General features: G+C 38.4%; 1 protein-coding gene across 1 annotated transcript in view; it reads right to left on the reverse strand.

Annotated features, from left to right (window-relative positions):
• doc2a (double C2-like domains, alpha) overlaps positions 1-12,875 on the reverse strand; it is a 116,777-nt gene extending 103,902 nt beyond the window's left edge. Inside the window, exon 1 of the mRNA XM_049561568.1 lies at positions 12,618-12,875. Within this exon, the coding sequence (XP_049417525.1) occupies positions 12,618-12,672 (55 nt within the window). The 5' untranslated portion in view covers positions 12,673-12,875. The remainder of the gene's footprint in view (positions 1-12,617) is intronic.
• Between the last annotated feature and the right edge of the window lie 1,775 nt (positions 12,876-14,650).

Here is a 14,650-nt window from a genome sequence, read left to right on the forward strand (position 1 = left end):
AATTCTGAAATTTGCCACACATCATCTACCATGACTCTAGAATTTTATCATTTTTTTCATGAACATTTAAGATTTATTTGGCAAGAATTTGCCTGTATATGTTTACAGTACCGTTTACAGTCAAACATTTTGATGCACTGTAGGCTCAATTTTTAATAAATCAAAAATCTGAGAAACATAGTTTGTGTAGGACAGTGTGAAGATGCTCTGTAGCAAGTTTGGTGTCAATTGAGCAAAAATTGTGGGAGGAGATAGGTTTAAGAAGTTTTACAGTTTTTGAAAAAAACTGATGAACTTCATAATTTTTAATAGGTTTAAATGTACACATGTTTCTTCAGTGTTGGGGCTACAGTTTGATGAAAGTTGTGAAGTTGTAGCACGTATGGTTGATTTGTTATGAATTTTCAACGTTTTGAACTTTAGACGCTTGCTGTAGCGCCACCATCAGGACTATTGGCTTGAGTTTACAGCTGAGGATATCAGGCATGAGACTGGACCTTTGTGCAAAGTTTGGTGAGTTTTCACCCATGGGAGGTATGATTTCCTTGGAAGAAGAAGAAGAAGAAGAAGAAGAAGAATACTATAATATGTATGTGCAATATGGTACAATATGGTATGTGCAAATTTGCACATTTTTGTTTGTTTTGTTTTTGTACTGCACCCTGGATGGCTCCCAATGGTCCCAATATTTTCTCAGGACTGGTAGAGAGCCCAAAGTAACATCTTCACAATATTTGTTCGGTCCAACCAACAGTCCAATCCTCAATATTATTACTAATACATTACCATTAATACCCTTACTAAAAGGAAGATCCTTCACAATTGTGAAGCTGGAATCAGGAAATGTTTTTACATGAAAAATTAACTTCAACCATCAAAATATTGCTAATTATTTTTATAAACTTTTCATGTTTCGTGCCTAAAAATCTTATTTTGTAAAGTAACTAGAGTTGTCAGATTAATGTAGTAAATGTACAAGAAGTAGAAAAATTCAAATAATGTACAAGCAGGCCTACCTCAAATTTGTACTGCAGCATAGTACTTGAGTAAATGTTCTCAGTTACAGTATACTGCACCACTGGCAGAGAGTCTGTGCTGGGAGAGGCAGAACAAGAACTTATTTTTCTCTATGATTAGAGTGTTGAAAGGCAGCTGCTGTCAAATAATAGAAAATTGTATTATCAGAGTGTCTACTTCCTTTACCCTGTTAAAAGGAATAAGGAGTGGACTACTCATTAGCCTGACATGTTAAACAGCTGCTTCCAATTATCAAACATGTTGCCTGATTTCCCCCCTGAAGACCTGCAGCCTTCTTCATGTTTGCTGGTAGGACACAGTGATCGTGAGGGGAGAGGACAAATCAAGTGTTCATCTGAAGACGTTAAAACAGTGGGAGACACGGATGTTCATGTGTGACTGTTTAAAAAGCTCTGCAGGAAGGCCACAGCTGAGTCTTATATCTAAAATAAAAAGCGTGAACAGAGTGAGTGGGTTGATCAAACTGGTAACTGAAAATGACTCAACTGGACTCCATTTTCAGTTTTCTAGTAGCTTTTATGAATCTCGAGATGCATGATTTTATTCTCCTACGCAGTCATTTTTAATACTGATGGCAACCTATTTTTTGTATAGCTTAGAGGACATGTTGGTTTCATACTCTGGTTTTCATAGCTGGTAAAAACATTTTGTCTATGTTCCTCTATCAGCGATACACCCTATAAAAAAGAAATGTGCTGTGTTCGACTGGATTCTCCCCCTCAGAGGCTTTTTACTTGCTGTTGTGAGCAGAAGGAGAAGGGCTGATTCTTGCATTTTTTTGGGTACTCCAAGATAAAATTAACAATTAATTCTTGCTACAGCAACAAAGCAGCTTTGATCGACCATACTGGTGTACATCTAAAGGCATTTAGACTGAAAGTGCTGCAGCTATGTGGCTACAGGTGCTGCTGAGGAAATGAAATAGAACAAAGGAAAACCCAGTTTCAGTAACAGGCTCATGAGTCTTAGGGTTTATCAGACGACACAACAGTTTAGGATGCTGTGAGACAGGATCTTACTAGGACAGACATTTTATTTTTGTCCACAACTTTGAAGTCAACAGTACAAATTCACCATATACCAGGAATCTATGTACGTTTGCATATGTTCAATTGGACATGATGATGATGCTGATGCTGTATTGTTTATATCTGCCTGAATCACAATTATGAACTCACAATTCAAAATTCTGCCCTCACAGGAAATGCAATTTAAATTTCTCACATGTGAAGCACATTTTATTTGCTTATCACATGAAGGAAAGCGCTACACATTAACCAAAGAGTGTGTCTGTGACAACCAATTACATGTGTTGAAAGTATGTGTCATACCTAGTAATTGGGTCAACCACACCTCCTCACCAAGGTAAAAGTTTCTGTCCCTTGCTCAGAGTTGCCCTGACAACTTTCCTAATTTATTCCTAAGCTAGGACTCCTTACTAAAAGTTTTTAGCCTAAGTTAGGAGCTCTCTGAGAGTGTTCCCACAATGTTTGTGAATACAGCCCTAGAACTTCCTACAGACAAAAACAACAGAAGAACCAGAAACTTCTGCACACTGTCAATCACCAGCCCAGTCACCACAAGAAAATGTTTTTATTATATGTTTCTGCAAATCACGAATACGTTGCATTTGTACTTTTTATACATGTCATATAAACATTTCTAAAGGAAATGTTATACAGTATATAAGATGACTTTTCTCATTGGGAGTTGAAGAGGGGATGGTGGATTGTGAGATGCCTGCCAAGCTGCAGACCACTGTTTGAAACCAATAACATTGGTAGTTTTCTGATGACCCTTTGCTCCATTTCCCAGCAGCATTTGTGGCACTAAACTTGAGTGCTTCTCACCAACACATCGCTGCATTTCCTAGCAGGGTCTATGCCAACAAATGTGGGTGTTTTAAGGCAAAACACAGTCTTTTCCCAACAATACCAAAGTGAATTTTGTGCCTAAACCTAACCACACCTTCACCGTAGCGTTGTTGAGGAGCAAAGTTTCAGCCTATGTACTACAAAATAATGTACAAATGTAACATATCCATGGTTTTCAAAAATCCACAATCCTCACTTGTGCTCACTTTTTAATCAGCTACATATCAGTCCTCCGACCTTTACCATTTTTTCAAAATGGTAAAACTTTTGGTGAATGTGCAGTTTGGGGGATTTTTTGGTTCTTTCAAATATATGTCATATGTAAGACATCACAAATTTTTTATGTAATATCATTAAACATATTTCACATGTGATATATTGACTGTTAGGCACATGGGGTGTGCTGTGTATCAAATGCAACAGTATCTTAGATATGATGACTTTACCGAATGGCTCATGTGGTTTTTAGAAATAACACATCTGAAACTTATATTTCACATATACCTTTATGTAAAGACAAAATTCATCACAGTCTGACGATAAATAGCCCAGTGAGAGCCAAGAATCCGACCGACTGTCATTAAAGTAGCACAATTTTTAATGTTCAGTAATGAATACATTTTAAAGCCTCAGTGTGTAAAAATGGTGAGTAACAGTGACATCAGCGGTCAAATTCTAGACTGCAGGGCTCACTCACGCTCACTCGCTCACCCCTCCCGTCAGGTAAGTGACGGTGGCCTCGTAGGACAGAAAGCCTTGTGCAGACAGAGATGGCATCATCCACGAGTTTTTCAAGTTTTTCAGGAGTAGGCCTATCTAGCGATGAGGTGAATATTTATTTAGGAATCTAAACTATGTTACGATATTGTAGCGACCCTGCAGTAAATGTTCTGTTATAATGTCAATGTTCTTTGAGTTAATGGCATGTTTGGGATTGAATGAGTATAGGTAGGGGGGCGGGGTGCGAGTGTGACGGGGATGAGAGCTGTGTGAGTGCGCATGCTGGTGTGTGTATGAGCGAGCTGGAGGAGAGAGCAGGAGAGCACAGTTGGAGTTACAGCTAAGTTCTTGTTTGTTGGTAGTTTTGGCGTAGTTACAGCCAACAGTAACCTGTACTGTTCAGTAATAAACGGTGGTTTGCCGAATAACTGCGTCATCCTTTCCACACGTCCTGGCGGAAGCTACAATATGTTATAGCTTACCAGTATTAGGAGTGTTTTATTTCTAATTGTTTTGGTAACACGAACATCAGCACAGTAATGCTAAAATAACACGTTTTATGCGATAGTCACGGCACAGTGCGGCAAATATAGGTTGGTACGATTATAGTATATGCGTCTCCAGAGTGTTCTTCCACAGGAGTTCTTTCCACCTGGAATAAGCAACGCCGATATTCACTCGCATTTTGTCACGTCCTCGCTTGTCTGATCTTTTTCTTTTATTTGGTGGCATGGTTTCCCTCTTACGGGGCAAAACATATGTGTAGTCCTCCATTTAAAGTGCGACAGAATCATAAAAGTACAAAGCAGGTTCACGCAGAAGCGCCCCGGGTGGATCTTCACCTTAACCGTCTCCAGTGACGGCAGGTTCTAGGTAAATGCGAAAGGCGAAGCGCGTATATCCCTTTCGGCCACTGTATTCAAATATGGCGACACAAGAAGGCAGCCCCCAGCATACTGCGCCCTGCTTGTGTATATATGCAGAAATCATTCTAAGCCTATGAGAAAGCTTCTATTTGTATGTGAATTGCATTACACTTTAGTAAATATATATTTATGAAAGCAATAGTTGATATTTGCTAATAAACAACCACGTAAATTACACATTGTAACTTTAAAGAAATTTTGAATAAATGAGTAACAATGCTGAGACTCTTTGTCTTCAGTTTTACTTCAAAAGCTTTAATCAAAAGGCAAATTATGAGATTATATGTCATAATTATTACTAATTTACCATAATTAAAAAACTAAATAATCATTACAAAGTCATGTTTAGATACAAATTAAATGTCTTGATTTGTTAGTATAGTCACTCATGAGTCAGAAACCATCATATGTAATACTGAGTCTTCAGGTTTTTTTTACTTATTGTTTATAAGATAGCTTAATGATTTACTGAAAAGACAACAATTACAAAATGTGAAAATTCTGAGTTCTAATTGTAAAATGTGCAGTGTGTAATTTTGGAGAAAGATTGTAGATGGTTGAGTCTTGTTCATCAAATACCGACGCCTTGGGTTGGTGGTTGGTATTTGATGACCAGGAGACTCAACAATCAACTATCTTTCTCCAAAATTACATACTGCACGTTTAATTATCAAGTTCACTAAATTGATTACAATGGTGACGCATTGATGATCATTTGAGTCATAGCTTGGAGATACTCATCATCTAAGTATAATTATGACAAATTATTAATTAAAAGTCATAACTATGAGGTACTGTCCCTTTAATTTGATGTAACTTTTACAGGGCTTTTTCCCCTATTATTCCCAGTCACATTGTGTGAATTTATTTATGCTGGGAGTTTCATGTGTCTGGTGCTCCACTGTAGAGCCGCTGTAGTCATGTTTAATTCAGGAGGAAGCAACATTTATCAGTGGAAACATTCTCCCACTTGAAAGTGAAATCTGGTGTTAGTCCAGTGACTGATATTCAGTCACAGTGGGATTACTGGTGAGACTCAGCAGTGAAAAGTTAAGCTACGGGAAAAAGCACAGTGGAGTATGCTAATTAGGACACATGAAATGCTTCTCTGTTTGCCTCCTCATCTCCCTCCCTTACCCTCTCTCCTCTTTACTGTCCTATCTCACATTCCCGCCACTCTTCATTGTCATCCTGGTAGGTCTCTCTCTCCCTCTTCTCCGTCTCTACTCTTCTTTCTTTCCCTCAGTGTTGCTTGTTTTGTTCTTTTCCCTCTGCAGACATGTCAGTGTCTTTATGTTGCTCTCTGCATTAACATTCTCCCCTTCACCATGGTTGTGACTCAGTGGTCAGTGAGTCCTGGCACTTCGAATACTGACTGACAGGTGTGAGTGAGGAATGAGTGAGGAGAGGTGCAGCTATGAATGATCACAGCCTCACATATTAGATCAGTACTTATTGAATATTACTTAACTGAACATTTCTGCATTCAGTTTCCATAAATTAAGCTGTGAAACCAACTCCCATCAAGTGTTGTCTTGGCTGGATAAAGTTTCTACACAGGCGGGGCTTAGTTGTAAAGCGGCGTTACAACTAAGCCACCTGTAATGTACATAATGAAACAAAAACAGCTCATTTTCACAGATTTTTTTGAGAATGAGGTATCGAAAACAAATGACAGATAGGGGAGTGAGTAGGGAGGTCCTGTGTCTGTGCTAGGGATGTGGATAGCAGCAGGTCTATAAGAGGAGTGGTGAAGTCATATGGCATCTACCTTGTGATTCTCCATCATTACTGATACCTATCCTGCCCCTGATGTAGATGGACTGATAGGTATCTACATGTTCATCTGAAGAAAGATATATGCTATATCATACCATGTATCCATTTATGTGTTGAACTTTCCATTCATGAAGCATTGGTGTTTAGATGAGGGATGAGTAGTTGTTTCTATATCTATCACAGATCCATAAACAGTAGCAACCTATAGTATACAGATAGAATTGTATTGAATTAATTGTGTTAAACAGCAAGTGTTACAACAACACCTCTGCCTGTTACAATGCACCCCATCCATGGGGTGCACTGTAACATCTCACTTCCGCCTCTTCTCAGTGCAGTTGTAGGAGAAAGGTAAGTTCTAGCAAAAAACAACAACTGTTCATTTGTAGCAGAGCTGTGCACGTTGTTAGAATAATACCAAAAGATAATTAATCTCAAACTGTTTTAATAACATGTAGCCAAAACTAAAATGCGTTATGAGCCAGTATTTTCGTGCATAGCCCACATATTTTGGAGGGCTGCGATCACGTGACCAATGCGCTGACAGGAGTTAACAAAAAGCAGTCCTGAGCGGCTGAATAAGAAGGATTGCTGGGGTGATGGATGGGTCACAAAACACAGGACTTTCCCCTGTGACTCTCTCCAGGAGACCTTTGTTTGGAACTTTGTGAACTTTAAGTGAACTCTGAGTCATTTTTAGGTATTTTAAACTCCTTAATTTTACGTTAATTACGTAACTTTACATGAAGGACGTAACATTAATCGTAGGCACTAATTTGTAGGATGTCATACAAACAGTTGTGTGTGCATATTTGTAGGATATCAAATGAACTGTTGTAGAAAGATGCGTCAGTTATTACAGTAAGGGTGGGAAGGTGGTGAGGGATCACATCCCTTTCACTACGCTAGCAACTCCTACTGGCCAGGCAGGGCATTTGGCAGTAGAGTGATGGGATCTGGGGGGAGTAACATGGAAATCAATATGCTTCAAACAAAGTGCTTGTCTGCCATCTGACAGCATCCATAACCCTCTATGGGAGCTCTACTGTCAGAAACAGACAGTCCTACAAACATGCCCACTTTACACCCACTCAGTCTCTCTTTTTTCAATCCTCATATACTTACTTCTGTCACTTAATATGAACAAGCAAGTCTGAAAGTGTGGTCTATAATCCTGATGTGTATGATTTATAATCAGATGTGGTTTTTCTGTTTTGAAGCACAATATCAGACAATCTACATAACTAATTTCTCAGATATATGGCCAACGTAGGCTAAGAGCTAATTACAACTCATTAGATAGATAACGTTTTTGGATGGTCCTAGACACTTATTTTTTATATAGATATATATTACATCTGCAGCCCATCATAAAATCAAAGTCTGAGTCTGAGCCTGCAAAATGTCATATGCTCATAAATCTGACTCACTTGAAATTTTGTCCTTGCTCAATGCCCATATCCTCCTAAAAGACAGAACATCAGCATGACTCTCCATCTGCATGTGTTTTGATGCAGTTTTCTTTTTAATCATTTTTAAAATCACTCTCCATCTCTGATTTGAAAAAGATTATTAGTAGCCATTAATTTTCTTTAGACAAGACATTCACTGCTATAAGTCTGACAGGGTCTGGAGCTTCTCCCAGCATGCACTAGGCAGAGGGGAGTTGGTGATTGTTAGTGGATATCATTATTGTATTTATCCACAGAGTGATGACCGACCACTAGGGTGTCTTGTTTAATGGGTAATTAACCACATGTGTTGCAAAAGGAAGAGAAAAAAAACACATAATTTAATTCCCTTCCCCTACCAAACTTTTCTCTGGGATTTGAAAATTTCCACTCACCAAAACACCACATTACAATTCATACCCAGCCACAGCTGCATGTAAATCAATACTCACACAGACCTGATGGTACTGGCTGTTTTGAAGAAGTTGCATTAGCAGAGAAAAAGCAAGGAAGTGTTACAGGCATTTTCTGAGGCAGGATGGAGGAAAAGTAACAATGTTAAAAAATCAATAAATAACCGAACACAATATGGAAATATGGGGGTTTTAACAACCTGAGGATGAGATGATATTCTGCAATTACACATGAATTTTTTGTTGTTGTTGTTGTTGTTGTTGTTGTTGTTGCCAACCAGGGATGTATTTCTGGGATAAAATTCATGTTGTTGAAAGGCTGCAGTGGAAAATCCTGACTGCGGCTCTGACAGTCAGCCTACTTTTCATATTGAAAGATTACAGATACAAAATAAGCTGATTAAATAGGATGGATTGTTTTTGATTTACTCGTCAAATAAAAAGAAATTTAAATATAATAGCTGTTGAGTAATTGTGACTACTTGTAGGATGAAATACTGTAGGCCCATTTGGCAAATAAAATGCTACTGGCAGCTAGAAAGTGCTCGTCGTTTAGTCACTGTTTGCTCCTTATTTTGCTGCTCATTTTTTCTGCTAGCTTAATGTCTGATATCAACCATCACATTAGTTGTTTCCAGATCTCACTAGCATGTGTTGCTAAAACAGAGACATATCTTGAACATTTTTCTCCTGATGTATGTGTCTAATAAAATGTCATCTCAATGTCAGAATGTTAAGAAGGCTTGGGGCTTGTGAAAATGGGTCCAGTATTTACTTAAGTGACTATGGGGTGAAGGAAATGGTCATAATGTGTACTCACATTCACTTTTCTCATTGGAATGAATGGAGTCAGGACCGCCACTAGTCCCCAATGCATTATGGGATATTGCTTGCCCTCGGTAAGCTTCTGCTAATGGCTTATAGCAGCAATAGCTCCTTTCAACAAGAATAAATTGATAAATAAAAGACATTCATCAATGGATTTATAGAGGGAAAAAAACCCACTGCTGTTCCATGTTGGATAACAAAGCCTCTGATAGGGCTATGATGACACTGGAGCCATCGTTGAAAAGCTACAACACCATTTAAAGTAAGTTCTACAGCATAGCATGACAGATATTCTAAGAATAGCAAAATGCCTACTTTGATGTTGTCTACAACAAACAGTAGGATAGATTCGTCTGAACTTGAAAGGTGCTAACAATGTGTGTACGTACTAGTCCTCATGTACTGCAGACACCACAGCGTGCCCATCTTCCTCCTGCAGTGGCTGATACTGTTACCTGATGAGGGGGGTCATCTTGGTGACACAGATGTTGTGGAGGATATAAAATATAGCTAATAATAAGGATACTGTCAGGCCCAAATTTCTCATTAAGAGGTGAGTTGTTTGTTCATTAATTTATGCATTTAGTCTATTAATGACATGAGGCAATGATACGATGTTTCAGCACCATGGACAGCATCATTTTCGGTCTCCCTCTCCTGCTTTGAGCCAATGAAGCTATCCATGGTGCTGACACAATATACCACTTCATTCATAACATCCCTTTTCACTTTACTTAATCTTTTAACTTTATCTAGCTTTATCCTGAATTTTCCATTTTTTTGGAAGTACCTCCATGTTTCTACATTTGTTCACTTATTCAGCATATATTTTCAAATAATTGTAGGCCTGAATAAAAATGAATAAATCAGAATAATGATAGCATATAGGCAAGTACTAAAGTTCAAATGGGACTAATGGAAGAAATAGGTTAATTAGAGTTTCTGTGCAACAACAAACCTAGAGGTGGCGTGATGTTACACTGTCATTTATACTCAGTCCTGTGAGCGATAATCTGTGTAATCAGCCAGCATTTCAGTGGGTAGCCACTGTCACTGAGGAGCTGCCGCCACCCTTGACGACCTGGCATAAAGCACTCTCCTATGGGGCTGTGGGTAAATCCAGGCCATTTTGCCACCACATCAAAGATATTATAATTGCATAGCATGCAATCTGAACATTTGAATGGTGTCCCTTGCGGCTGACATAAATACACTCATGTTCAGATGATGCCTGGGCCTGGATGTGAGTCCCATCAATGCTGTTCATGATGCCAGGAATGCTGGAGGCCTGGTGGAATCATTGTTTTATCACCACTGATGATGCTCCAGTGGGGAGATGGGCATACTGCGCATGGCGTCAGAACCAGTGACTCCCTGCAGATGGCCCGGCAGGCGGTGGGCTTGTGGATGCTGCTCATGTCTTCTACTGTAACACGCTGTTTGCATAAAAACAAAGTGTGTGCTGTCTACAGCTGCAATGCAGGTCAGACACGACCTGTAAGTCCAGTGAGAGCTCTTTAAAAAGTTCAAATACAGACTCAAATCTCTCTTTCAGCTCCTAATTGTTGTATTTTTCATGGATTGTTTCTGACCCTAATACTTCTTTCCCATCTAAATGCCCCCTCATTAAGTCTGAATGTGAGATGCCATTGTGTTTCAAGCTGTAGTCATTATTATCGAAACAGCCTAGATTTTGACTTTACACCTGCTCATGACTAGGTATGAGATTTATGCCTGGTCTTACTGAGAGGAAGGCTTAAGCCTGGATGCTGCAACCAGCATAAGTGTTAGGTCAGACTTAGAATGCCAAGTTACAACAAACTTAGCTTAAGACCAGGCATTGAAGCAATCGGTCCCAGTAAACCACACCCAGCAGTGGTGTCACAGTGTAGTGACACACCCTGGAGAAAACGTCTACATCACTACAGCAAGGTGAGAAGTTAAACCACTAGAGGTCACCAGAAACAAGATGATAAGTTACTTCTTTAGTACATTGTGCTGATATCCCTGATGTACTTTAAACTGCTTTTTTAATTATTATTACTATCATTGTATTTCTACAGTTGACTACTTTAAGTAAAGTATTAATATCACTGATTAATCAAACTGAGACTGAGATGAAAATGAGTAAAAGAATCCAGGGAGAATGGGAGCAAGTATGCATGAACTGTAATCCCTTTGGGCTGTGGATTAACTAAGTGTACACTGGACGGGAACCAATCCATCCATGAGCAGTGTACAAGTAAGACCATACAAAAGTGCTCTTTCCAAAAAAAAAAAAAAAAAAAGAATAAATGCTTCTTTCAAAATTTTAATTTAGTAAAAATATTATCTGCAAAATGTACTAGTATTAACATATCTATCTATTTGGCTATTTTTGTTTGTTTGTTTTCAGAAAAATTGAAGGATTACATAAAGTTTTAACAATAATCCTAAACATTAAGATTACAATAATGAAATCAAAGTCCCATCACAAAGCTTTACACAAGGCACTTTTCAGTAAAAGTTGACATTATGGAGATAGAATTTTAATTGGATTAATAGAAAAGTTAAAGCACCCATTATGCAGAATGTTATATTATATATTACATTATTAGATTATTATAAGTGATGCAATGCAACGTGCTTTCAAACAATGTAATTGATCATGAAAAAGCTATTTTTAACTATTTTAACCTACTGTTTACTCTCTCGGCTGAGGGTTTACAGACCCCAGTGGTCTGCACCAGTACTGCAGGGTCTCCATTAATGATTTGAGAAATTAATATGTGCATATATTAATTTCTGTTAATGAAAATCAAAGTTACACACTCTAATATAAATAGACCAAGAGTAAATTTCCTTTGAAATAAATAAAATTAAAGTAAAATATTTCTTAAAATAATAATTCTTCCTCTAAAATTGTCATTACGAGATGAGAAAAGTTTTTAAAGGTATAAATAATTCCTTAAAGTAAAACTAGCCTACCAGAAAAATGCATTAAGTGTTATTTTGTTTGTTTGTATTGCCCCCAAATACAACAACTTATAAAGTTTTAGACCATTTTGATCCACAAAACAGGCTTTTGTTAGTGAACTACTTTACATACTGTTAATAATCATATTATATATTATATAAGATGATCATATTACAATGCATTCATTTTGCAAACACTTTCATCCGAATTTAGTCCTGTAACTGCAGTCCAGCTCAAAAACAAACTAAATATCATTCAAATCAGAGATGCAAAAGTGGGTTTTGTTTTATTTTCATACATTTTAATATAGGAAAAATATCTGAAATGTAACTATTAAATACAGGTTCCCCACTTGCCTTGAATATGTAGTGAAGTAGAAGTATAACATTGTAGAGTACAAGTAAAAAAAAACATGTGCAGTACTGAGAAAAATAGTGACTTCCCACCACTGATATGCACATCCATAGCAGTCTTATTTGAAAAGAGAAACAAGCGAGAGGAAGGGAGGCAAAAATAAAAAATGCAAAAGCCTCTGAGAAGTGAATAATAAAAAATGAAAAGCATTAAAAGACCAATAAATCACGCCAATATCACCAGACACAGCTGACAATAAAACCAATAATGTTTCTTACCTTTGATTGTGTGAATGGAGGAGATTCCTACACAAACAGGTGGATGTGAGTGCATGAGGGGTCCGCACTAACAGGTGGAGAGAGAGGCAGCGAGCAGCCGAGTGGTCGAGAGAGGAAGGGGGGGGGAGGAGGGGAGGAAGAGAAAGAGAGAGAGGGAGGGAGGGAGATATTCCTCTGATAGATTTGGACTTTTAACCCTTTCTCTTCCTGTTCTTCTGCCTCGCTTTGCAGATTTCTGTATGTTTAATATCCTTTTCGCTGATCCTCACATTCATCTGAGATGTCAACAGTGGTGAAGCTCTTCCTTTAATCACACCACACATGTATTAGATTAACTCTCCCTCACTCTCTCCCTCCTCCTCCCCTCTGTCCCTCTCTTTTTTCCTTCCCCCTGCTGCAGATTGCGGGGGGGGGGCAAAATAATGTGCCAACAGCAGCATCTGTCTTTCTCTTTCTCTCTGTATAATTTGTGGTTAATGATGCCTAATGATACATGTGTGAATCCAACACACATATATACAATCACACATGCAAAGCTGCAGTTTTTTTACTCCTCCCCTCCAGGAAAGGGTGTAGATGATCTGGACCTCCATCCCCCCCTTTCTCCCCCCTTCTGCTTTTTTCTTCTTCATTCCTCCTCCACCTCTGCCACTTCTTCTCCCATGGTCAGACAGATAGGTGTCCCTGGAGTGAAGGAACCCCTCGTTAAAAAAAAAAAACCCTCCATCTTTCCTCCTTCTCTTCCTCCTCCTCCTCTTGTACTCCTCTCTGCATCCACCCACACACTCTTCTCTCTCTCTCTCTCTCTACCCATCCATGCATGCCAAATGGACGAGGGAACCCTGACATTTTTTTTTTCATTTTTTATCCATCCCTTTCCTCTCTCTATTTCTATCTAACATGATATAAAAACCCTGCAGGCCAGTTCAGTGAAATAAAGAAGGAACCAGTGCTGCTGCTGCTGCTGCTGCTGCTGCTGTGTTGGTTTTGTCTTGGCAAAACCCAGATGGAGCAATTTTCCACTAGCTGACGGTGGAGTCCAACCAAACCAAACCAAGCCTAAGAAAAGCCTCTCGCCAGATCTGCTTCTCTGAGGAAGCAGGTTGATTATCTGAGATAAACAAATCACTGGGTTGTGATCCAAAGGAATCAGCAATTTGTTCTATAACTGCAGGCTTGGGGACATATTTTCAAACCATGGAAACATCAACTTTTGTGTGTTAAGAGAAGCCTTGCTGGCAGAGAGTAAACGAGAGTGGGTTGGTGATAAAGGATGTAGGTAGTGTGGAGGATACATCCTACATTAGATGCTACATTTATTAAATCAACCTATCAAATAACAAATTATGATGAAATTGGCTACTGTGCCGTCCTTAGTGATGGTATAGTAGGAAAAATAGATGCACACCTGTATTGTTAAAGTAATGCACTAATGCTAAAAAAAAAAAATTAAGATAAAGAACTTTACTGTTCAATCTAGCGTCTTTTGAGGTGATTACCTTTAAATACAAATATTGATAAAATAAAATGTTTTTCACTTGAAAAACATGCCCAGCGTAAATTCTGTTGAATACATAAGTAAATTCTGTTGAATACAATCCAGTTTTTCATGTCAAGTTCAACTTTGGTCACTGTTGGCTGATAGCAAGCCATCCTGGCAGCACTGTGCTTTACAAGGACAGAGAATCCAGAATAAAGGAAGCTAGGAAGACAGCAGAGGTGAAACCCAAACTTTTAAGTTCTGTTCCAAGAGAGTCTTAAAATCCTACTGACATTTGTAAGAATTCTAAAAATACAGTCTTGAAACAAGGACTTTCTCAGCAGTCATCTGGTTACACTATTCACAGTGACATAGGTTTATTACTGTATAACATGCCAATTCCTAAATGTGTTAAAATAGCTGGCAACACAAAAACAATGCCAATGTGCAATGTCTGGTTGCTCTTTTATTGTGAAATGGTTGCTTTTTGGTAAGGTTTAGAGAGAGAAAAACACTTGGTAAGGTTTAGAGTACAAAAAAAACACTTGCATAA

Source organism: Epinephelus fuscoguttatus, linkage group LG19 (assembly GCF_011397635.1).
Source record: "Epinephelus fuscoguttatus linkage group LG19, E.fuscoguttatus.final_Chr_v1".
Classification (NCBI taxonomy): Eukaryota; Metazoa; Chordata; class Actinopteri; order Perciformes; family Serranidae; genus Epinephelus; species Epinephelus fuscoguttatus.